General features: G+C 40.5%; 2 protein-coding genes across 3 annotated transcripts in view; both read left to right on the top strand.

Moving 5' to 3' along the window:
- Nucleotides 1-18,083, top strand: part of bmpr2b (bone morphogenetic protein receptor, type II b (serine/threonine kinase)) — a 58,452-nt gene extending 40,369 nt beyond the window's left edge. Inside the window, exons 4-13 of the mRNA XM_043249067.1 lie at nt 2,142-2,252; nt 2,335-2,426; nt 2,567-2,797; nt 6,316-6,430; nt 9,192-9,352; nt 9,501-9,648; nt 10,372-10,508; nt 10,900-11,072; nt 11,795-13,101; nt 14,770-18,083. Coding sequence (XP_043105002.1) covers nt 2,142-2,252; nt 2,335-2,426; nt 2,567-2,797; nt 6,316-6,430; nt 9,192-9,352; nt 9,501-9,648; nt 10,372-10,508; nt 10,900-11,072; nt 11,795-13,101; nt 14,770-15,062 — 2,768 coding nt within the window. The 3' untranslated portion in view covers nt 15,063-18,083. The remainder of the gene's footprint in view (nt 1-2,141; nt 2,253-2,334; nt 2,427-2,566; nt 2,798-6,315; nt 6,431-9,191; nt 9,353-9,500; nt 9,649-10,371; nt 10,509-10,899; nt 11,073-11,794; nt 13,102-14,769) is intronic.
- Nucleotides 18,084-18,306: 223 nt separating this feature from the next.
- fam117bb (family with sequence similarity 117 member Bb) overlaps nt 18,307-26,149 on the top strand; it is a 34,019-nt gene continuing 26,176 nt past the window's right edge. The window contains exon 1 of one of the 2 annotated variants that reach the window (XM_043249072.1): nt 18,307-19,653. In XM_043249072.1, coding sequence (XP_043105007.1) covers nt 18,987-19,653 — 667 coding nt within the window. In that variant the 5' untranslated portion in view covers nt 18,307-18,986. The remainder of the gene's footprint in view (nt 19,654-26,149) is intronic. The other variant, XM_043249071.1, reaches the window with a different exon arrangement.

Genomic DNA, 26,149 nt, shown 5'->3' with positions numbered 1-26,149 from the left:
ATAGTCGTGCTTGGTTATGAAACCTAGAAATACTTTTTGGCTTATATTGTGATAGGCTCCCGAATGTTTGGCGTACAGCGAATTAAATAACGCAATAGTGTAACCCTCGTACATTTCCACGATTTTGTATTATTTCATACATACAGAATACGAAATGTGGAGACGTGAGAGAGGAGGGAGAGCTCTCGTAATGGACAGGGAGCTGGAGGGAGACGTACAGGAAGTATAACAGGATTGTTCGTCGAGTCTGGAAGAGGGAGGGACACTCAGACATTCTGCCTCCGAGCTAAATGCCGCCGGCTCCAAGACATGTAAACAGTGTCTATGTATATGTGAGAATGAGAGTGTGTTTTTTTTCTGTCGATATCTATAAATGCCTGTGTTTTATCCTCTGAGCGTTAAATGAGCGTAGAAATACGAGCGTGTGTGAGGGATTAGTTTCCAGAAGTGAACACCAGCGTGCCGTCTGACGCACTGCTGTGGATTAAATCTCATATTTATTGATCTGTCTTGAGAAACTCAAACCTTTTTGAGCCGTGTGATAGTAATACTCTGCAGGTCTGGTGCAGTGCACCTGGGAGGGTCCAGCTCAGAAATACCAGTGTAGATTTGCATCTATGTTGTTGTTTTTTTTCTCCGTACATCTGCTTTCATTGCCTTGAAGATGAACACAGATAAATTCCACATTTCCTGCATGCATCGATTCACAAATTGATTTAAACATGTTAGCGTGCACGACATTTTATGCTTGTTTTCGTATTTAAACATCATCTCATAGCAGTTGTGTGAGTGGGTTTGATTTTGAAGCACTGTCCTGCCGTTTTAAGTGTTTGTTCTCTTTCTCTCGGCTTGAAACTGAAGACCATAGCTGTGGTTTTATCATTCCCACTCATCTTTCTCTCTCTTTAGCTCTTTTTGTGTGAGAGCGGCTTTCTTGCCTCGAAGCTCTCACTCTTGTATGCAAGGACATGTCTGTGTCTGAAGCAGACTGAGAAAATGGAGAAAGTGAAAAGAATCAAAAGCTAAAGAACGCTAGCGCTGAGTTTAATTGGATTTTGGAGGCTGTATGGCTCACGTACATGACAGACCAGAACATTTTCAATCATTTGGATAGATGATGCTGATTCCACTTTTCCAACTGTGATGTTGTTTTTTCAGTTTCCTTAAACAGAAATTAGTAGGATTTCTTTTGGTGGGTGGACTGTTAGATTTGTAGAGATTTTGCATGGACAAAGTGGCATCATAAGGGCAGATATTCGAGAATTAATGGAAAGTTTCAGATGCATGTAAAGCTTTTTCAATGTCATACAAACATACAAACTCAGTTCTTATGGGCAGTTTATCGAGATGAAACTTAATTCTCATCAGCAATAAAATATGATGGCAATTATTTAAATAATGCAGATTTTTTAGCTCAAAAACAACCGTTATCGCTCTTGTCCAGCATAAAAAAAGAAATCTGTTTTATCAAAGGGATGATTGGCTCTTATAATTGGAAGGCGGGACTTCTGTTCCTCTAGCTACTATGAGTGTAGACCTATTTTATACAAACTATACAGTACTGATCAAAAGTAGTCTACAGTAGTGCTGTCAAATGATTAATCGCATCCAAAATTGAAGCTTTTGTTGACATAATATATATGTGTACTGTTTGTATTATGTATATGTAAATACAAACACATTGTAATAACATTTCACATCTTGCTTTATTAACTTTTATTATAACTGTACCACTGTACAGTGTATGATTTTGGTTTGTTATTAATTTAGTTTGAGGCATATTTTTCAACATGCAAATGCAAAGGCTAAAATGAGCTTAAAGGGATAGTTCACCCAAAAATGAAATTTCTGTCGTCATTTACTCATCCTCAAGTAGTTCCAAACCTGTATAAACGTCCTTGTTCTGCCAAACACAGAATATATGTAGAAAAAAGTATGTAACTACCTTGTTGTGGGTCACTGTTGACTTCCATAGTAGGAAAAAAACATACTATGGCAGTCAAAGGTTACCAAAAGCAGCCTGGTTGCAAACTTTTTTGATGAGGATGAGTAAATGATAAAAGAATTACAATTTTTGTGTGAACATTTAAATGCAAATAATGATTGAATGTATAACATGCAACTCTTCCCTCTTTCTCTAGAAGAGCAGCAGCCTCTACACAGGGACGAGGCCATCTTCATCGCCCTGGCATCTGTCTCTATAGTAGCGGTCTTGATTGTGGCGCTGTTCTTCGGCTATCGCATGATGATGGGTGAGACGCAGTACTCTCTGTACTGGTCAGGTCATATTGTTATGGTTTTGTCATTCACTGTGCATACTGTGTTTTGTTACAGGCGAGTGTAAACAGGGTCTGCACAATATGGACATGATAGAGGCCGCCCCGTCAGAACCATCTCTGGATTTAGATAGTTTAAAGCTCCTGGAAGTGAGTTCAGCTCTTCTAGCTGCCAACAAATATGCGCGCAGTGTCATATTTTGATTTTGAATTGTAATGAACTTGAACCATCTGTATTTGTTTTTCACGTAACACCTGCTAAAATTCACGGCTGAATAATTTTCATGCAGTTGATCGGTCGAGGACGCTACGGTTCTGTCTACAAAGGATCACTGGATGAACGCCCAGTCGCCGTAAAGGTTTTTACCTATGCCAACCGGCAGAACTTCGTGAATGAGCGCTCCATCTACCGAGTCCCTCTTCTGGAGCACGAGAACATCGCTCGTTTTATTGTTGGCGATGAGCGTCTCACGACAGATGGACGGATGGAGTACCTGCTGGTTATGGAGTACTACCCACATGTAAGTATTGATCTGGTACAAGCCCTCTTTTCTCTCATCCTTAAAGTTATATATGACACAGCTCTGGTGCCTGCCTGCCCTGCTTGGTGTAGTTTTCCACATTTTACCTTCATCTGTCCTTTATTTCTCATCTCTTTGTTTTATCGGTTTCTCCTGACTATTTCTGTCAAAGTCTGGAGTGGAATCGAATGTCCTGCCACTATCTGGTCAGGTATTTTTATCCATGATTCAGATGGATTTCCAGCAGGCAGCGGGAGAAGGTTGACTTGGATGTCAGCTTTGTTTTAGTTGTGCCTGTTCATCTTTCACTGTCTGACTGGCTCCTATTGTTTTCATTCACTCTGTTTCCATCTGCCATTGCAGTCAGAGAAAGTGTCTGTAGTAAATACTGTGAAACAGCTGCGCCACTTTAGTTTTTTAGCACAAATTTCTCTGTTGTATTCACTAAACACCTGCAATCCAGTGCAGCTCTAAATGTGCTCAAATGATGCGACGATGGAAGCTAGCATTGTTGGAAAATAAGCTCTGTGGCCAACAAACGTTTATGATATTTGCACGTTTAGTTACTTTGTGATAATTTTCAAATGGTATTTTTGAAGCCTAAATACAATTGCAAAATAAAACAAAAGTAAAATCTTACGCTAGGCCAAAATTTAATAAACTGCAGTTTTGTTTTTAACATGTAAAAGCGATCCACACACACACACACACACACACACATATATATATATATATATATATACTGGAAGTTGGCTGACTTGGTTTTACGTTTTAGGACTTTAGGATTCCTGCAACACTTTATAGCACTGTATTTAAATGATGCCAATGTCACTTTGTTTAACACAAGCATGCCTCCTTTCTTTGAAAAGCTGTCTTTTTATACATTGCTTGTTCTGTAGAAACGTTCCTGGCATAATTAACACTGTATTAAAATGACGTGGCGAAAAGCAGTAACCTGAATGTTACTTTAAAGTTATTTTATGTACATTTTTATTGAGCACAGGAACTGTGTCATATGCAACTGCTCGTGTTTGCGAAGTTAAGTGCACTTTCAGCTTTTTATACAGTCAATATGGGTGTCTGGATCGCATTGGTGTGAACATACACAATGACAATAGGCCAGCATTCTTTGCAACATGTTTTCCTGTACATTCCTGTTTGACATGTTATAACCCGCCTGTTCTACCCTCCTGGGCCCTTTGAATGGTGTTGAGGAATGAGACACACCTTTATTGTGTCTGGCTGCAGACAAACAGCGCTCTGTTGAGACATCGCTGCGTTTGCTCTTGCCCCGTTTCACCTCTGGTGTATGAATTATATAATGAACTCATAGCCTAAAGCCAAAGTACAGGATAAACCCTTGCAGGTGAATGCTTGTTTCCTATTTAGACATGAATTGATGGTTTGCTTTAGGCTGAATCAAAGCACTTTCTGTATTTTTCCTTATGTGTTGTACTGTATCTTTTGAACTGTGCAGCTTGAAATGATTATATCCGAGTTAGAATTTAAGGAATTCAATTGCTATAGAAATGTGAACCAGACACTTTTTAAAAATTATTAAAACAGGGATTATATACATAGTTGCGACTTTTTTTAAGAGTAAGACAAACCAACTAATAATTAATAATAAGTTCCTGCAGGATATCATTACTGGCTTTAGTTTTGTTAAAGGTGATGTACAAAAGTCAAATTTTTTACACATTTAAGAGTTAATATCTGGTCCCCTGTTCATCTACTGACCCAGGAAACGTGAAAATATTATAGAAAATAGAAAATAAAAAATGATAATCGCACAATAGAAAAAAAGAAATGTTATTTAAAGCTACTCAAGGTTAAAAAGCATGGATAGAAAAGTTAATTGAAATATTTCGTAAATGTGCGTGTGCTCTCTATTGTTATCCTGTCTTTGCTTAGAAACATATCTTGATAAGTCAGACTTCAGTGAAATCAATTACGAGTCAAGTCCGCCATGCACTTTATGTGTGGAGCCATTTTTGCTGTTTTGTGGGCCTCGCGTGCTTAAAAAGAGCTCTGAAACGTCTCTTATAGGGTTCCATGTCAGTTAGGATGCTGCCTTAGAAGACAGCTGCCTATGTGGGCAGCAGACAGCAAAGCGGCACACTAGGTTTTGGAGCAGTGTGTGTCTGTATCAGTCAGTGTTCTGTCTGTCACGCGTCGTTAGAGAGACGGAATGCCTTGACCAGTGTCCAGGGATAACATCATTTTCCCTGTTGCTATGGTAACACGGAGACTCAGGCAGGGCTTGAGGGAAAGCGATTGGCTTTTGTGGCTCTGATGTACACTTACAGGTAGATAAATCATTCCTCTACCCAGAGTGTCCTGCAGTCTGTTAGTTTTCTCTTGCATCCCTCCATCCTAGATAGATGACAGGTCAGAAATCTTTTGTCTTGTTATCCGTGCAGAACCAGGTCGCTTTTATCAGAATGTACTGTAAGGTTGCGTCATTAATACATTTTTCAGTTATTAGGGTAATTGTTTATTCTCAATTTTATAATATATATGTGTGTACTGTGTATGTATTCATAAAAACATTTGTAGTCTGTTTCATAATACAATCTTTTGTTTTATCATCTTATTTACATTTAAATATATGGGTTTTGTTTAGGACAACTGTATGCCAGGTTCTTAAAATTTAAAAATGCAACAACGTATGTATTCAAGACTAATTTAATTGACCGCTGGATTCATCAACAAACACATCTATGATTGTTACAATGCTAAACCAGGTGCAAAAAATGAAATATTTAAATGCAACAAGAGTGAATCAAAATTTAATTCTGTAACCTGTAATCACCTCATTCACAAATGTCACATCAGGCAAAATATTTTTATTTATTCATTTTTTTGTTGCATTGCTTCGCGAGTGACCTTAGTGAGATTACGGTTCAATGTTAAACTCAGCATGCCACACTGACAGTTAACTAATAAGCAACTATTTGCCCCACCTTTTGAATTGGCTCACAGTATGACAGTTATTGATATTTCTACAACACACATAATTGCATCCGCCTCTCTACAGCACTTCATGTACCGTATGTACAAAAGCTTCCTGTTGATCCAATTAAATCTAATCTACAGTATTATTTCTGTAGTTTAGTTTGGGGAAAAAAAAATGTTATGTACAGCACTGTTTGTTGCTGCTGGTACGTTTAATTGCGTTGCCTAAATACCCCAGAGGCAGTAATTAGTTGCAGGCGGCTTTACATTACAACTTTGCTGAAGCTCCAATTCATTATTCAAGAGCTTCATATGCTTCATATCTTCTCTGCAGAGATTTCAAATGCTGATGTAAAGCGATGATGAGTTGTGCGGGGAAAAAAACGGCATTGATGTGGATGGATTGTTGTCGTACAGCGGTGTTAAAAGCGCAGTTCTTGTTTTCTACAGCAGTAACTACCACGTCCATGTTCTTTCCTGACCCTTTTAGTGGTGTGTTTGAGCAGTTACAGGCTCTGTGTGTGTGTGTGCTAGTCTAACTGTACTGTGTCTGTGCGTAGGGCTCTCTGTGTCGTTACCTGAGTCTGCACACGCTGGACTGGGTGAGCTGCTGTCGTCTGGCACATTCGGTGACGAGAGGACTGGCCTACCTTCACACCGAGCTGCTCAGAGGAGGTGAGGGTCACCTCTGCATCTCTGCACACACATCCTTCATTCTAGCTCGCTCTGTATTTTTTTTTCACCAGTTTGAGGTATTTTTGGCTGCCCTTTCGAAGCCTTGTCGGTGTAAAGCGGTTGATATCTGTGTTTAGAGGTTTATTTGAGTCATGATCAAGTGAAAAACGTACTCTATGTAACTGGATTTTATGGTCACGCTTTATTTTAAAGTTAAATTCTCATTATTAGCAAAAACAATAGCTATATATTCTGCTTCAATAAACTTCAATAAAAATTTGCTGTGCATTAATAGTAAGGTAGCTGTCAAATTTAGGTATTGGATAGGATTAGGAATCTATAGTCAATGAAGAATATGCGATTTATTGAAATTTCAAATCAGCATATTGGAATTATTTCTATTAGAGTTACATTAGAGTAATGAAAATTCAGCTTTGTCATCCCAGAAAAAAATTTAAAATAGCAATGAAATTAACAATTTTATTGTATTTATGAAATAAATACAGCCTTAGTGCATATAAGAGGCTTCGTTCATTAACAAAAAATATATAAATCTAGCCCCAAACTTTACAACATTTAACATTTTAATTATATACGCTAATCTAAGAACGTTGCAATTCAGTTTGTTTCTGCTACTGGTGGCTGATTCACCACAGGTGTGATGGGCATAGAAATTAGCCAAGCCTCACGGGAGAAATAAATCCTCTAACACGAGCCTTTTAAGTACCTTTTAAGTTTCGTACCAGCTTGCAGTTTGAACATACGAACACGAGTCGTCTGACCACTAGGAGACTTTAAAGACGATCACAGATTCATCGCTATTCAGAATTCCCTTAAAAGCCGTTTGATGTCTGACTTCAAATCTTCAAATGAGAAGCAAGTACTTATCTTTCCATTTTGGTGTCAACAGACTTAGCTGAGTTTGATTGGCATATAATTTAGCAGGAGTCTGGTGGGAGATATAAATCATAACATACCCTGGAGGCGCAGATGTGTTCATAAGATATATGACAAGCATTTTAATAAAGCCATGCAGAAGAAAAATAGAGGCTGAATGCAGTCTTGAGCAAGGTGAACGTTCTGTTGTTCTGTATGCGCTTTCTTCCGCTTGTTTCTTCAGCGAAGGGTTCTTGAGTGCCTTATGCCTCCATAGGAATGTGTGTCTAACCACATGGGTTAAAAAAAGCTGTGCCAATCCACCCAAAGAGCCAGTTGACTGCTCCGCTGTGTCACATAGAAGCTGCCTTCTCTAATCTGCACATCTGGGTCAGACAGAATGTTTTCTGTAAGATGAATGAGACGCTATTCATTTTTTATGATGTGTCTTTGTGTTTAACAGAACGACGACGGCGCGTAGTTAAGAATGCAGAGCGCAAAGACTCTAGTGCTTCTCAGCCGGAAAAAGCTTCTTAAATTAAAAAATTAGATTAAGATGGACAGTTTGATATATGCCGGTTGCCCGAGATGTTTTCCATGGAAACTGGTTTTCAATTCAGCATGAAAACAAAGTGATCAGTGTTTTATTTTTTTGGTCTAATTGAGTCTTTGGCTCTTCCGTTGGCCCTTAAAGGGCCAGCGTGCGGTGCAAAAGAGATAACACTCGGCTAATTTGTGCGTCGCGCTCCTCATGTTTCTCTGGGTGCTGCTGGAGCGTCGCCAGAGGTCTGCAGACAATCTGCAGCTCATCAGACCTCGAGTTCATTTCCCATTCGGCTGTCTCTGACCTTACCCTCATTACGAACTGATCTCGGAGCAGCCTTGCACCATCTTTCTGCCAATGTTGTGATTAAGAGCTGATCACCGTACAGCTACACCGCTCAGCCGCTGCCCTCATTACTGGCTGAATTTTAGAGCCAAACAGGAAGCATGCACATGTGTGGAGGATGGGGGAAGGACTGGGAGAGAGGGCATTCATCCTGAAACTATTATTTACATCATATGCTTCTCTCAGCGCCATCTGCTGGCTGTGTTGTGCAGGACTTTCAAATACGATATGCGACCACAAAACCTGACACAAGAAATGTGGGTATATTTGTAGCAATATGTAGCATTGTATGGGTCAAAATGATTTTTCCTTTATGCCAAAAATCATTAGGATATTAAGTAAAGATCATGTTCCATTAAGATATTTTGTTAATACTGATTAGTATTTGCATTGCTAAGGACTTAATTTACACAACTTTAAAGGTGGTTTTCTCAATATGTAGATTCCAGGTTTTCAAATAGTTGTAACTCTCACAAATATTGTCCTATTTTTATAAACCATACATCAATAGAAAGCTCATATATTCAGTTTCAGATGATGTTCATTGACCCTTATGACTGATTGTGTGGTTCAGGGCCTCACATGGACAGTTAAAATCATTTTGATTTTGATTTGTCCACTAACAACGTATATGCATAAAATACTATTTAAATATTTGGTGTTAATATTTTTCATATTTAATAATAACTTTAATTTTTAATATTAAGAATTTTTATTGACATTAAAATAAGTGACCCTAAGAAACTAATTTACAAAAATTTACAAAAAAACCCCCAAGTTTTCCAACCTTAATCTTTGGCTGCCTTTGATCAAAAATACAGGGAAAACAGTGAAATATAATTAGAATTCATAATAATGGCTTTCTATTTGAATCTATTTAAAAAATTTATTTATTTCTGTGATGGCAAAGCTGAATTTTCAACATCTAGTCTTGAGGTTAACTGTCTGGGACTCCACAGTTACTAAAACTCTTTTAACATGATCTTTTTGTTGCAGATTTGTATAAACCTGCCATTTCACACCGGGATTTAAACAGCCGTAACGTTCTGGTGAAGAACGATGGCACGTGTGTGATCAGTGACTTTGGCCTGTCCATGAAGCTGACGGGAAATCGTCTCGTACGGCCTGGTGAAGAGGAAAACGCAGCCATCAGTGAGGTCCGCCCATAAGCACTTGCTTGCCTGGAATACTATAACAGTATATTTTTGGTAGTGCACATGACCCAGTTATGGTCCAGAATTGCTGATCCAGACCCACCGCAAGAGCAGGTTTCCCCTCACACCTGTACTGCTCTGCTGTCTGTAGGTGGGCACGATCCGCTACATGGCGCCAGAAGTGCTGGAGGGAGCGGTGAACCTCAGGGACTGCGAGTCGGCTTTGAAACAGGTGGACATGTACGCCATCGGCCTCATCTACTGGGAGACCTTCATGAGATGCACTGACCTTTTTCCAGGTGAGGCTCACAGCTCTGCACAAACAACAGCAAGGATGCACGTATACTGCTGGCTAAGCAGAACCAGCTGTAGGATGTAACGTCAGCTAGTTTCAGTGGTGTTAAAACTAGGTTAAGACAAAATCGTTGACTTATATGCACAACAAGGAGACAAGAATCTCCCAAAACAAAGCGCCTCTACCTTTTTATTACATGAAAGACGTAAAATATAACCTTTTATAGCATAAAATGATCATTCTTCTCACACAGAAGCTTATGGATTATGCATACTAGTGGGAACATTGCTCACAGCAGGAAGACAGACTGTAATTGTCTGGATATTTTTCATTGAAAGAGGATTTTTTTTGGTTTGTTTTTTTTTTTAAGCTAAAGCGGTGCTTTGATGATGGTTGCACAGATACTTTGTAGTTTGGGCTGAATTTAGAGGTGAAACGTCTGTAGAGAGCGTAACAGCATCCTCTCAGAGAATTTATTTCTTCATCCTGTCAAAAGAACATTTGCCATCTGGTTGGTGGGTATGTTGTTGAGCACCTTGACCCATCCCTAGGCTGTACCCCTTAGGTCCATAACCACAAGGCTACAACAAAGACTGTTATATCCTGCTCATTATGTTCATGAAATATGAGTGCACCTCATCTCGTTGAGTATTTCTCAGTTAATTGTGGTGAGTGCAGGCGTATGGAGGTCTCTGCTGACTGACTTTCCTTTGTTTTTTTTTTGAAGGGGAGGCAGTGCCAGATTACCAGATGGCCTTCCAGGCCGAGGCAGGGAACCACCCCTCCTTTGAGGACATGCAGGTGCTGGTGTCCAGAGAGAAACAGAGACCCAAGTTCCCAGAAGCCTGGAAGGAGAACAGCCTGGTGAGTCACTGAGACGACCTCGTTCTGTTCTTGTGAAGGGAAGTGGTCAGATTATTGCTGCAAGATCAGCAAAAGCTCTTTCCCAGCTCTTCATTCACTTCAGTTAATACAGTTTGTTTTGTTGTTCTGTTATCCAATTCTTATAGCAGTGGATAAAGACTTCTCACATAAGACATAAGCCGGTTAATACTGGCTAACTAAGCTGTTAGTTTTATTTGGTGAACATGGTCAATTTACTGATTAGGCTAGTTTAACCATCCTGTTGGAGACACCAGCACATCAGCACACATTATATGCTGGTCTTTTCAGTACAGCGTGTTTATAACAGAATCTCAAGTGATTCAAACAAGATCAAAATGGTATTCTTGATGCATTCGCTCCCCTCTCCCAGGCTGTGCGCTCTCTGAAGGAGACTATGGAGGATTGCTGGGATCAGGATGCAGAGGCTCGTCTGACAGCGCAGTGTGCAGAAGAGCGTATGGCAGAACTGCTGCTGATCTGGGAAAGAAACAAACCCGTCAGCCCCACTATCAATCCCATGAGCACAGCGCTGCAGAACGAGAGGTGCTTCTTCTTCACCTCACACACTCTCACAGCTACTCCTGACTGGCTCATGAATAAAAGAGGGGGACTTGTGCTTATTACACACTTAATTGTTCTTGACTGGGCTTTTTTTCATTAAATATTTTTTTTGCCATGCTCTCTGCCTTTTCTAAATAATGTAATGGGGCTGAGAAAAGAAAGAACATATTTTACAGAATTAGGTGCAATGAAATATAATATATTACTCAAAGCAAAATCCTTAAACTAATATGTGTAAAGTCGAAAAAATTATTTAAAGTGTGTGCATGTGTATTTATATTTTTTATAAATAATACATTATAATTCATCCATAATGTAGATAGGTATAATAAGTGGAGTAATTTACTGTCGGACAGTCTTTTTTTAAAACTAAATAATATAATAAATGATAACATTAAAAATTATTATATTATATTGTTCTTAAAAAATATAGTATAATATTAAATAATAAAAGAAAATTGTATAAACAAATTTTATTACGCATCATTTTGTTAATAGCCATGTAATAAGTGGCATAACATGCTGCCAACTAGCAAATATAACATAATAAACCCCCTCAGGGTCATTCGTGATGGGCTCTTGATCACCCTGTCAGAATTTATTTTGTGATAATGACCTGTACATTAACTGTTATTTACAGCACCTTTAATTAAATGGACCATCTGCTCTCCGTTTTGACCCCTGTTCTCTCTCTGTTCTTGCAGGAATCTCACCCACAGTCGCAGGGCTCCAAAGATGGGCTCTTATCCAGATTACTCTTCATCCTCTTACATCGAGGATCATGAGGGCATGGTGAAGAATCTCCCAGGCGACGTCTCCACATCTGGCACGTCCTCTGTGGGCGTGAGCGGCATCAGCGGAGGCGTGCCGGTGACGGGAGAGAAGAACAGAAACTCCATCAACTACGAGAGACAGCAGGCTCAGGCCCAAGCTCGGCTGCCCAGTCCAGAGACCAGCGGCACGAGTCTGTCCGCCACAACCACTACAACAGGCCTCACACCCAGCACCATCATGACCACCATCTCTGAGTCGGGCCACTCAGAGGAGGCCGGCGCCGGGGGAAGCGTACCGGTGTGCCTTCAGCTCACAGAAGAGGACCTGGAGACCACCAAACTGGACCCCAAAGAGGTGGACAAGAACCTGAAAGAAAGCTCTGATGAAAACCTAATGGAGCATTCGCAGAAGCAGTTCAGCGCTCCTGACCCGCTCAGCTCAGGCAGCTCTAGCCTCTTGTACCCGCTGATCAAACTCGCCGCAGAAGTGACCGGAGGATCAGGAACCGGCAGCCAGGCCGATTTCGGGGTGGGAGGCAGTGGAATGGGCGACACTCCTACAGCCATGTTCCCTCTTCCCAAACAGCAGAATCTCCCCAAGCGGCCCACCAGCTTGCCCCTCAACACCAAAAATTCTGGCAGGGAGTCTTCGACGTCACGGTTGAAGTTTGGCAAGCACAAGTCCAACCTGAAGCAGGTGGAGACGGGCGTAGCCAAGATGAACACTGTAGTGAGCGTCGAGCCGCACTTGGTCACCGTTACTAACAACGGGCCCAGTGTCCGTAGCGGCGTTGGAGTGGTGGTTGTTAATGGATATGGTGGAGGCAGTGGCGCCGGCTCCTCTGATGCGTTTGGGAACACCAACCCAGCCGGGCCGCAGGGTGACGGAGGCGCACCTCTGCTCCAGAGCCAGCTAAGCGGAGAAGACAGCCGCCTCAACATCAACATCAACTCCAGTCCTGATGAACACGAGCCTCTGTTGAGGAGAGAGCAGCCAGCGGCGCGCGACCACTCTGGACGCACCAACTCCAATAACAACAACAGCAACATCCACACAACCGCCACCATTCGCACCTTAGCTCCTGTAGATGCCCAGATGGAGACACTTACCTGCCCTCCAGGGGCGCTGGATGGAAAGGATGATTCAGAGGTTCCTCTGAGACAGCATAAGCCCAGGAGACCTGAGAGGCCCAACTCACTGGACCTGTCAACAACTTCACAGGATTCTTCTCTTCTGGGTAAGATCTCTTCTGAAGCCATCAGGTTTGGTTTGGGTATATTTACAGTAAGAAATTTACAAAATATCTTCATGGAACATGATCCTTACTTAATATCCTATAGATTTTTGGCATAAAAGAAAATATATAATTTTTACTAATACAATGTATTTTTGGCTATTGCTACAAATGTACCCATGCTGCTTATGTGCTTTAGCTCTAAATGGGCACATTAGAATGATTTCTGAAGGATCATGTGACACTAGAGACTGGAGTAATAATGCTAAAAATTCAGCTTTGACATCACAGGAATACTTTTTAAATTATATTCAAACAGGTAGTGTAGCCTTACTGGGCCTTAGAAAATCTTCTGACCCAAACATAAATTTGATCAAATATGCATTAAAAACACTAATATTTTGAAATATTATAATACTTATATTATAAGTTTTTTTATTAATAATGTTGATGAACAGTTAAATGCTTTTTTAAAATGTCTTTGTTTCCTTTGGACAGTTGAATGCATCTTTTAAAAATTCTGTAATTTATATAATCCTGTTATTCGTGTAAATTTAAGGAAAAAAATTTACTGCTCCATGAGCTTTAGGACAAAGACAAAGTGCACGTGAAAGTCTGACAGTACGTGAGTTTTGTGCATCGAATACATGAAATACAATGAAAAGCACGTGAAAGACTAAAATGAGAGCAAGTGGAAGTCAAGCAATATTTGTCTCCAGCGCACTCACGTGCTATATGTGGGGGAAAAAACAAGCTCCGATTTTAAAATAGAGTACTTTTTAAAACTTGTGTATGTGAATGATGTCATGGGCTATAATCGATTAGGGTCTATTTGATTAGTGATGCAGAATCGTCCACGTCCGCATAACGAAAAATTTGGACACCCCTAATTTCCAGTGATGTCTTAACTAAATAAATCACCATTAGTATTTTTATGCCAGCCCAGCAGTGTTGTAATGAGTTTGGAGACCGTCTCAGACATCCCTGATGAACAGCGTCCCCAGGAGCAGGGTGGAGGAGCCGGTGTGCGTGTCAGCCTGGCTGCAAACAATAACCACCCAAAAAAGGACGCCAGGCCGTTTTCCCATCTGAGCTCACTACATCCTGCTTTGCCCAGATAATCAAGAGCACACCTCCTCAAAAGCTAAACGTTTCTTAGAAACAAGGATGAGTGGCTAGTCGTACTTTCTCTCCCACTCTCCTGCTCTTTTGTGGCGGAGTGTTTAGATGTTGAGAAGGAAGGAAATTCCACTGGATTGATAAGAATCCAGAAAACGTCTGGCCTCAGTTGGCAGCGGCGATAAAGAGTGATGCTAACAGACAGATGCGAGTGCGATGGCGCTTCTGTCGCTGTTACCGCTGGAGTAGACGCTAAACAGGAAGGTGAAAAAACCAGTCCCGCTGAACACGTGTTTACGTTGCGCACGCGGACTTGACATGAACCGCTCGAACCCGGTGATTCAGACTGGAGCGCACACTGAGAGAGTTAGTGTGGGAAAGGTCAACCGCAAATTTGAGTGTGCTGAAATACTACTCTCTTGTGCTTCTCTGGGCGGGATGTTTGGAGCAGCTCTGCTAGTGTTCCCAACAGACACATTGCAACACACACAACTGTTTTTCATTGTCGTATCAAGGATGTTTGTTAAAACGTGACCTCCTTTTCTGTTTTAGATGAGGTCGTGTCACAAGAGGAAAAAGCCGGATCGGCCGAGAAGATTAAGAAGCGCGTGAAGACACCTTATTCGTTGAAAAGGTGGCGTCCTTCTACGTGGGTCGTCTCTACAGAAACGCTGGACGGAGAGGTGAATAACAATGGGCACAGCCAGCAGACGGGGACGGCGGCGACCGGGGGCGCTCACCCAGGTTCTGGCCATTCGAAATCCAGCATCGCTGTGTTCCTGGTCAGCGGTGGAACGGCCACCGCCACTCTGACCTCCGACCCGCCAGATATGACCTGCCTGTGAACTCCGAGGACGAGCCCAGATCAGACTTTGAACGCAGGAGAGGGGTTCGTCGATGCTATCGTGCTCCAAAAACTGATCCAGCTGATGACCGAAAAAGAAATATATATATATATATATATATATATATATATATATATACTGAAAAAACGTTTTTGGAAAGCAGACTCTTGAAGGGACGTAATTTGGCAAGCACTTAATTTTGTCGGACTTATCCAACTTGTTTTGAAGAAATCGCTTTAAACCGAACCCAGCTATGCAGCAACATTGGCATAAAATGCTTCCATTTGTTTTTGTCGTTTTGTTTTTTTTTAATTGTTTCAATTGTTGTTCTTTCATTCGTTGCACTTTTTTTTTTTTGTAAGCAATCTTAATCGCAAATCCTCCATGACCATGTTCAAGACTGGTCTTAAAAGTGAAAAACGTAAATGACAATGTGTTGATTTAACAATCATAGTAAATTAGACGAAATTCAAATCTTGTCCATCTAAAGAAAAGATAAATCAGTGGTCTTTAAGACGGGGTTGACTGCAACTCTAATACCGTTTAACCCACAGTACATATGTTTTATATTTGTTGTACGTATCTGTGTACTCAGTTTTTTTTGTATAATATTTTAAAATGTGCAATAGACTTTAGCTTTGAGGTGCTCCATAAGACAATTTCATTTTGCTATGTGTTTTACGCCGCGTTTGTTTATTTCTCGTCTTGAAGCGCTGCACTTAGCAGTGGCAGTCCTGTGTCCATTCGGCCGCCCCGACTGCAAACATCGTACAAATGACAATCCAACACCTTTTCACCAATCCCATCACTCTCGAAAAGGGAAGTAATCAGAAAGTATTGGGGTGTTTGCTTTAATTGCCAGAAGTTTATAACGGATGACTTCTCCCGAGCTTCAACGAGGACAGTCGTTTTTTTTTTTCTGTTACACTACAAGTCAGGCGTCAACCTGGATTGTTTGCTGGAAATCGTGCTTTCTGAAGACACTGAATGATCAAGTCCCTCTCTGCACACGCTCAGTGCAGTTTTACCTCTGTGAGAGTGTATGTAAATGTGTATGTATGGGTTTACTTCTGCTTTACCGAGCTCCTCGGATCACAGCTGAAAAGCGTTCCACGTCCCATCTCTGCCAGGACGGTGGATGTCACTCCGTGTGCTTCAGAAAGCAAACACACACACACACACACACATACGCCGTGAAAACGATATATACAGTATGTACAGACTGAAGCTCACAGCTACTTTAGTTCAGTTTTAGCCTCTGTTAAAATAAGCTGACATGATAGTGTATAATAAGAAATCATGACTTTATCCATTTTAGCTGTTTCAGAAGTTATTTTTTTCCTCTTTATTTTTTTAAATGCTTAATTTATGTAGTACCCAGGGCCATTTTTGCACTCTGGGTTTATTATTCTCATGAAATCAAATCGGCAAGTTGTTTATAATCATGTAAATGTATCTTATCTCAGTGACACTTTTGATCGAATACATCAGAAATGCATGTAGTTTACCCCATCAAATTTGTACCATCGAGGAAGGATTGGCACTTTTTTTTAAAGTGCCACTGGAAACGTTCATAGTCGCGTTTAAGTGCCGTATCCTCGTTTTGAAGTCGTCTACACTTTGAGAGCAGTTGATGTTTTTACCAGCCGTAACCTGGGCCTCGTTTTTTTTATCCTACAACTGCTGCCTTTTGTGGAAAACTATGGACACGGGCCATCCAAATAATTACATAGTGATGAGGAAAATTCCCTCATATAGCAAGGCCCTGCTTTGCTGGAAATTGCAGGAAAAACGAAGATAGCGCACATTTGATCAGAGAGCACTTATTGTGCTCGTATGCGTTTTCCATAATGAGTGCTGGGATTAACCATGATTTGGCTCAAGCCTGCATTGACTTTGGACTCTGTCCATTCCAGAGCGGGGAACTTTAAAAAAAGTCATCTGATTTTTCCCTTCCACTGGCTTTTTCTGTTGGAAAACAAGACAATACGGTGCAGTTTAGTTTCTCACGCCCTCTTTTCTGAACCAATCGGCGCTTCAGTCTGACTTTGTATATGTTTGTAATATAGGCTAACCTCTGTGGTGTAAATATGTACGGTGCATTTGTATGCACACATGCAGACTCTTCATCTGTTGCTTTGGGACCAAGAACAACGCTAAATCACTGTGAGACTGACCTGAAGATAAACACAGTAACGTCAGACTGTTCTCAGCTAGATACGCCAGTGTGAATGCTGGAGAAGATTGTGAAACCAAACGAGGAATAATAGCCTAATGAAAGGCAAAACAAACCTCCAGTGCTAATTTGGCTGAAACGAGCAAACGTTTGTGATTTAGGCCAAAGCGTTGAAGCTGAAACGTTGAAGAAGCTGAGTCATTGGAAGTGTAGTTTTTTCAGGAGGACTGTCCATCTGCTACATGTTAATAATGCAAGATGTTTACACCAGAGCCTTTGTCCAGTTTTACAGCACACAGTTGAATACTGAATCATTTACAGATACTACATGCCTTGTTTATTCTTGAAGCAGGCCTTGAGAAGTCAGACTTTTTTAATTCAGTCAAGTTGCAGGAATGTTTTAACTAAACCATGCTGTACTCTTGAGTAAAACAATTGATCAGTTACTGTAACCTACATCGATTGGAACTCATTACAAAAATGACAAATGGCTATCGATGTGTCCCCTACAACACGAACTTTTGAGTATCCGCTGTATTTTGGGGCGCGTATGAGCGAATGAATGAAGGGTCTGTGTTGACAAGCTGCTGTTTTCCTTTTTACTTTCGAGTTCATTTCGAAGCTGAAGTCTTCATTTGGCCCCCTGCGTAGATGGATGTTCAAAAAAAAAAAGCCACTGACATGTTTTCTATTACAGCTTGTAAAGTAAGCACTTTGAGAAAAAGAACAAATGATAACTCATGCTTTTAGTCTATTCAGAAAATGTTTTAAAATGCCATTTAGAAAATAAAGCTTGCTGTACAACCCTGCATTACTCAGTTGATTAAAGATTATATTAATGAAAACTCTTGAGTTGATGTTGTTATTTGTGTGTTTTCTTCACTGGTAGTTAATCTAAAACTTCGTTTATAAACTACTTACGATGAAGTTTAATTTTTTAAGTGTCCACATGAGGGTGGTAAAAGCAGCCACAATATCATGACCAAAAAAAGCACGAGTTCCCACACTGCAGTTTCCATTCGAGCAACACTGCAAATCATTTAGTGATCTTGTGTATTTAATGCACACACATACACAAAGCATTATATTATCATATACGTATCGTATTAGTGACTTACTCGTCTTAAAGAAACGAACCTTTTCAAAAAAAGAAAAGAAAAGCTGAATGGACACATGCAAACAAACCTTTTCACAACTTCTCTTCACAATGAACACGTTGTGGGAAACTGGTGCGATCATTTAATCTCTCTTTATCATACCTCTTGCACAGATGTAACCACTGCCTGTGAGTTACGAGACAGAAAACTGAATATAGTGTATTTTTAAACACTGATCGTACCAAACATATAAGTTGTAAATATGACCGCACACGGTAAAGAAATTCTGTAAATCTTCTGTGTAAATCATAACGATCGTGTTCTTTGCGAAACTTTTCCTCGTATAACTGCGTGCGTTACCTCGCCGAATCAAAGAATCCACTTTCCGGCCAATCAGAAGTTGAGAGGGCCGAGCGAGCAGCCAATCAGAACGGAGGAGGCAGAGCTCCGGATCGAGTTGACGGTGCGTGGCTCTGATTTGTCTCAGTTTACTCGAGCTCGCCAAACGGCTCGGCCGCGCCGGTCAGAGAGCAGAAAACAGACTTTCCATGGAGTGACACGGGCACCAAAGAGCATTCGCCACCTCAGACAGCCTTAAACGTACGTCTAGAGTGTTTATGTCGAGTTGCGTGTCATTTCCCGGCGAACAAAATGTCTCAAAGGGTTCGCAAAAACGGATCCCCGACGTCTAACTGCGGCGGAGCGACCGCGGGAAGCCCGAGCGGATCCCCGGGGATCAGCGCCGCTGGAGTGAGTTTACTGGGTCGCCTGCTGCCCATGAAAGCCACGGTTCCCTTCCAGCTGAAAACGCAGACACAGCTCCCTCTACAGTCACGGACGGCCCTCTCCTCCGCCGGTAACGGTAAATGCCACAGCGGCGGAACCCACAGCCGGAGCCCCACGCGATCCCTCTCCTCCAGTGCCTCGAACGTTTCTGCAGCCACGTCCACTTCCTCCGCGACGTGCGCGCAGTTCATCGCCGTTTCCTCCGCTCCCTCCTCATCGTCGCCTTCTTCCTCTTCTTCACCATCCTCATCCTCATCGAGAACTAGTCCCGTTATCGCCGTGCACGCGCCGAGCCCCAGAGCGCCCCACGCGCAGACACCTGTGCCATCCTCGTCAGGTGCGCACCTGAGCCCCCCGTGCTGCTCTCCCTCCCAGCAGGTCAGCTGCAGCTCGGACGCGTCTGCCCTTACCTCTAATTTATCAGCCTCTCCGTCTTCATCCTCGTGCGCTCACAGGGCCAAGCCCCTCCAGACCCCCGAGCACGACAGACTGTCTCCGGAGAGGCTCAGTCCCAGCTCACCTGTCTGCACAGGTAAACCTACAGTCTAAAGCATTGCTTTTATGCGAGGCCTGAACTTACGGGCCTGATGTTTGTTTGAAATCACTGTGGCAACTTGTAAACACACAGTCCATGCGGTTTTGTGGGGGTTACATCCTCTTTCTAAAAGTTTTATCATAGTTCACCCGTTGACGGGGTTGTTAGATAAATAATGTCACTGTCATTTAAGATGCAATGGAAGCTGATGCATAACAACTAATTGCATTAAAACATGTCTTATGTCAAAAGGATTTAGAACTTTAATTATGCCTAACCTGCTTATTTTTTTAAACTACTTTAACACAAATTGGAAATTAATTGGCCACAATTACTTTTCTAATTATTTCTTGAACAGTTGAATTTAGTTACACTGTTTTTATACAAAAGTATAAGGACAGTCACTTTAAGTAATCCTTCATAATTTGTTTCATTTTTATACGTTAAAATGTTTTTTTTAATCCTTGAAAAAAAATATAATCAATCTCATTAATATTCAGAACTATATCATAAATTAACAATGAAATATAAACAATATTTCATCATTTGTGATTAAATCTTTATGCATTAAAATTAAATTTAAATTAAATTAAAATTTAAATTAAAATTTTAAAATGTACAAAATGAAATACCAAAACAGAATTGTTTAACTTGACCTGTAGCATCTCTTTGAAGTTTTGTAAGGCCCTTGTTTGAGAACCCCTTTTTTTATATTTTTATTTGATTTATCCTTTACTTTACCAGGATAGTCCCATTGAGATGCAAAATCGCTTCTTCTAGGGAGTCCTGGACAATATAATGCTCATATTGGTCGCACATGATAAATGGTGAACATAGTACTGTATATTAATTTTAGGAGGCCGTTAACAAACATTATGGGCCCATGTATCGCCCAGTCAGCTAAATATGTTTCTTATGAACTGAAGGTTAATTTTTTGACTAATATAAAGGGAGTCAGTGACGCAGCATTAAATGGATGAGTTAGAGCGGATAATGAAGCCAAAGAAGCCAGTACGTGTACAGCATGCATAGAAACTTCACAAAGCATCCCAGGATGCAACTCATGTAGCTGGTGTATGCAGGTAAATGGTCTCTTCATTGAATAAGCTGAATGCTAAAAGGTTTTATTTAATTCCCAGTTGTACATTTCACAGTTTTAATGACTATATCATTGAAACGTGTGGAAGAGCTAATAATGAATGGGTGTCTTCAAATGTTTGACTTTACACTTTGCACAGCTTGAATGAATCATGCTCTTTGAATTCTCGCTAATGCACCAGCGATATGCTAAGCATTGTATCGGGTAACGGGAATCTCTGTTGTTTGCAGAGCATTTCAAATGTCTCATTCATAAAATAGCTTGTGGGGGAGCCGTGGTGAGAGAGGGCCGGCCTATCCGCAGCGGTTTGAGGTGGCCGCTTCGGAGGCTTTTCTCTGTTGCTGACTGGTAAGAATGCAAATGTTTGGTGGCCAGTCACTGGTTTGGCCCTTTGACTTTCAAAGGTTTATTTTGCGACCGGTTTGCCAGCAAGTGTTGCGCTGCGTTTCGGTTACTATAACCGTTTGAACTGGCTTCATGACCGGTACCGCATATTTTCAGAAAAAATACAATTTCCCCGCAAAGGAGGTTTAAGGGAGCACATTTACACACATTTTCCTATTTTACTTGCATAGGTCGAGTCAGTCGGGCCAAGAATCCACTGCTTTTTTAGGGCGCGCTCACAAATCGTGTCTGACACGCAAGGATTTTTGTGACAAGCGGCCTATATATTGTAAAGTAATTACTGGTTGAATTGTAAGCAGCCACTGATCATGAGGTTATCGGCCCCAAAAAAGACACAAAGAGGGAAAGGTAGTGGTTGTTGGGTTGGGAGTGTCGTTCTTTGTGTCTTGGCCAAGACCCAGCCCTCATTGTTTTAGTAAATTACCCATGATACTCTTGGAGCCTCCTCAAACAGATTCTGAGGTCATGTGTATGCCTTGGTTGTGTTTCTGTGTTAGTCCAATAATGACATGATCTGTCTGAACAAGAGAGAAATTGATCTTGGGTCCACATTTCACTTTGGTTCAGAGACTCATATGCCTGTTGGAATGCCCTTGTGATTACTGTTTTTAGTCTCCTGAGCCATGCCTCCCCTTTTCACTGTATCCTACTGAAAACACTCCGCTCTGGTATGTCCAGTAATTTTCCAGATCACCAGACTCGCCTAAGATCCCATGAAAAGCCGGAGCACACGAGAGGGGCAGGAAAGAGATGGAGAAAATCAGATCTTGTTTAGCCACGTGCAAAACTGCTAGTAACTAGTCAAGTTCGATAGAATAACTTGACAAATTAATCAGACTTTGACATGCTGCGGGTTGACCCGACCCTAATTAGATGCTTTTAAGGGAATTTTCACTTAGGACAAGGGATATTAAAATTCTGGCTGATACCAGTTATACAGTAATAATTTACATGTAATGGCCAAGATAAATGGACGATATTAAAGTTATATATTATTTTGTCTAAATAAAAAAATAAAAATCAGTACGTATTTTTAGATATTACAGTGTACCGTATAAAAAATAGTATTAAATTTGCTAGTTGTTACAGTTATTACAAGTGTTACAAATTGTTCATTTACTCACCCTCATGTTGTTTCAAACACAAGATGTTTGTTCTTTTTTGTAGGACAAGATTTTTTAAATTAAACCCAGAGAGATTTTCTCTCCATTTCTATGTCCATTTCTCCAAAAAGTTCATGAAGACATTGTAAAATTTTAAGCGTCATTGCTTTCTAAGTGTCAAATTTTTGGACTTTGTATGGAGGGACAGAAATCTCTCAGCTGTATTAAAGAGAGAAAACGCAAATTAAGGTATTTTTGATGATAGCAGAGATCTTTCTGACCCTCTATAAACAGCAGCGAAACTACCATATAAGGCCTAGAAAGGTATTAAGGACATTGTTAAAGTAGTCCTTGGGACATCAGTGTTTTAACTGTCATTTTTTGAAGCAATGGAAATACTTTTTGTGCACAAAGAATACTCCTCAATTTCTTCTCTTTCAGTTTTTGACACATTCATGACAGTTCCACTGATACTATTCCTGAAGAGATTAATTGTTGAATCAAGTCATTTTTGTTTTATTTGCACAGAAAAATCAATTCTTGTAGCTTCATAAAATAACGGTGGAACCACTGATGTCACTTGGACTATTTTAACAATGTCATTACTACTTTTCTAGGCCTTGAACATGTCAGTTGTGTTGCTGTCTTTTGTAGGGTCAGAAACCTCCTGAATTTCATCAATAATATCTTGATTTTTGTTTAAAAGAAGAATGAAAGTCTTCTTGGAATGACGAGATGGTGAGTAATTAATCACAGAATTGTAATTTTTGCATGGACTAATCCTTTAACGATAGTATGATAATGGAAAAGGGTGATCAAAATGTACATTTAAATGTAGTGTGGAATTACAATGTCTCATGGCTATTAAAGGAACACGCCACTTTTTGCCAACTTCCTTGATTATTACGCCAGAATGTGAGTATAGTTCCTAATCATATCGGCCTAGAAAACTTTTCAATTTCCACCGGTCTTAGTAGAGGATAAAACTACAGAAGAGTCACTTTTAAATAGGAAAAATATTGAAACTCTGTGGTCAATTTTGAATTTTGGATCGGCTGAATGGATTCAAAAACGGTATAACTCAAGTCAAACAGTATAACTCTGGGGGAGTAGGATAATGAGCCTATAATGCAAATGTAATGCTCATTGACGGTGCAGGTTGTTTAAAAAAACATATCATGAAGCAATGGGCATGACATCGTTAGAGGAACTTCTCAGAAAGAGGTTTGTCTTTCAGCTATTGTTGACTTCTGACAAACTAGTCAGTGTCCTTTTTATAGTATCCAGGTGTTTTTCTTTGAGTGTATTCCTCAACGTTTCAGTTCATTGTTCTCAGGATTAAACAACACCATTGCTCATAAGAGTGAAGCTGACATATGCCGGTGTGTGCCTCAAAAGCTTTTGAAGATCTCCACGAGGACGTTGTTCTTTTGCTCTTGGCTGGGGGTTTAACAGGGCACACCCCCGGTCTTTTCAGAGAGGGGTGGTATAGGCAGGCCGGGACGAGACCAGGCTGATCTCTGTCCTCACAAAGAACACCATTAGGATTCAGGTCACTATTATACCCTTTTACTTCAGCTGCAGGCCTCTCCTTCTGCTTGGGTTTGTCCATTTAGAGCTACAATGAGTATATCATAATCCTGCGGGTTCAGACATTTCTGAGAAGATGGTTATCTGGATCTGTGCTGACTGAACTGTAGGCGTATTCATGGTATTGTTGATGAATTGGTGTGAAGTTATTATTGTTATGGTCTAGTCAGATTCACTCATTTTAGGAGACAAAAGTCAAGAGCACAGGCTTGCCAAGGACGAGGCTCATGGGCCACTGTGTGCATTATCAGCGTGTGTGCCAGATCTGCTGAGTTAGGTGCAGGATAGACACAACACAAGAACTTACTGTGCATAGACAGGGACGATAAGAGAATTCACTGCTCAATAGTGCATCATAACATCTCTCATATGAGCCTATCAGAGATGAGATAATGCATTTATTGTATATAATTGCATGCATGTATGTGTATGCAATTATGTAGGATTCACACACACACACACACACACACACACACACACACACACACACTGAAAGCTTTGTCAGTCATTTAGGTGTAATGAGAAAGTCGGTGCACTGTTAGGCCAGAAACAAACAATATGTAAGAACGCAAACACAGATGTGAATATTTGGGGAATGCATTGCAAGCATGTGGTCCTGTTGTACATACTTGCCATGCATTCCTGCATTACTGTGAAACCTTCGTTCTCAAAGCGGTTTGATATCTATGCCAGTCAACCTGAAGTGTTACTAACCAAGACTAACCAAAAGTATTGTTATTTTGCCCAATCTTTACAACTTGCTATATGTATTTTAAATAAAAAAGATGCATTAAATTTGATTAAAAGTGGCAGTATCTCTACTTTTGTAATGTAACAGAATATTTCTATTTTAAAAAATGTCCTTTTGAACTTTTTATATTTGAAGAATCCATAAAAATGTATCACTGTTTCCACAAAAACGTTAAGCTGTACAACTGATTTCAGTGCCAAATCAGCATTATTATTATTCATTTTATTAATATTAGTATGTTTGTACCTTAAAGCATCTTAGAGTATTTAGTTACCAGTTTTCAAAAGCGTAAGTAAAACCGTAATTTAATCAGTTTAATATATCTGATACTTTAGCATAAAAATAATTTGTAAATAATTATTAGTCATAAAATATCAATATCTATTGTTAATTTTAGTATTTATACTCATGTTAATTTGTTGTTTCAGACCTCGCTAATCTATTGAATTGAGCTCGAGTTGGCTAGAAGCTTTTCCGTTCACATTGCATTGCTCTGTTTCAGGGCCTCACAGATGCACTTATTTTCCTAGTGAGTGTAAGCATACCATGTGGAGATTGCAGCTTTGTAGCCAATTTCTCTGTCTTTGTCGCATGACTTCCTCCAGAATTTCTTACAGGTTCCTCCTCAACGTGTACAGTACACACAAAAAGTCAAGAGAGCACTATATTGAAAAACGTAATGCAAGATCCCTGTTCTGCCTTGTGTAAGTTTTCTGTTGTTTTGTTTTAAAATAACAGCAGATCCACTCAACACTGAAGAGCAGTAGTTGTTTTATTACTGAGACGAGCGTTCACATTCCCACTGGATTGTTGGAGGCAAACAAATTTAATTGTTCCCTTCTGATTTGCTTCCCTGGATATAACACACACAGGCTGATGTCACCTCTGCGGCAAAAGAGAATGGGACTTTCTTAAAAAACTGTTTTGAAAAGCGCATAAGCTGAACTTCCTGTGTAAAATCCCTCACAGACGTCATCTCTATAAACCGTACAAAAGCAGCAAGCTGCTGCTCTTTTTTACTGTACGTCTGCGCTGTATTTACACTAATGTGAATTTACATAAAAGTAGTCTTTCAAAGACCGACAAGAGAGAGACAGCCGTTGATTTTGTGCTAGAAAGAACGCATGAGACAAAAAGAGAGCCGAGAGAATAGTGAAGGGGGCAATTACTCGTAGAGACATGCTAAATGTAGGTCAAGACACGCGGGCCGCTTCCTCCACGCCAGTCGAGCAGTTAATCAGCTTTAGTTTTATTAAAAGAGCTACTGGACACCAGACTAATTCTGTCTCAATCTGCTGGGTTTTAGTATTCATCACCACCAGTTCATTGGACATTTCCACTCGAGCTGGTGTAATCTCTCACACACACACACTTGAGGAGCGTCTCTGAGCGCTTACTGTGATGGAGTATTGTCTTCATAACATGCAGCCTCTAACGAATGTTCTTTTTCTGTTTCCCTCCCATCTGTTTTTTCTCCCCCACACGTCTCGTTCATATACTTTCATTCGACCACTGTCTCTCCTCCCCATCCTTCCTTCCCCTCTT

The sequence above is a fragment of the Puntigrus tetrazona genome, chromosome 9 (assembly GCF_018831695.1).
Source record: "Puntigrus tetrazona isolate hp1 chromosome 9, ASM1883169v1, whole genome shotgun sequence".
In the NCBI taxonomy this organism is placed as follows: domain Eukaryota; kingdom Metazoa; phylum Chordata; class Actinopteri; order Cypriniformes; family Cyprinidae; genus Puntigrus; species Puntigrus tetrazona.
Note: the sequence above shows the minus strand (reverse complement) of the source record. Positions and strands in the feature narration are given on the sequence as shown.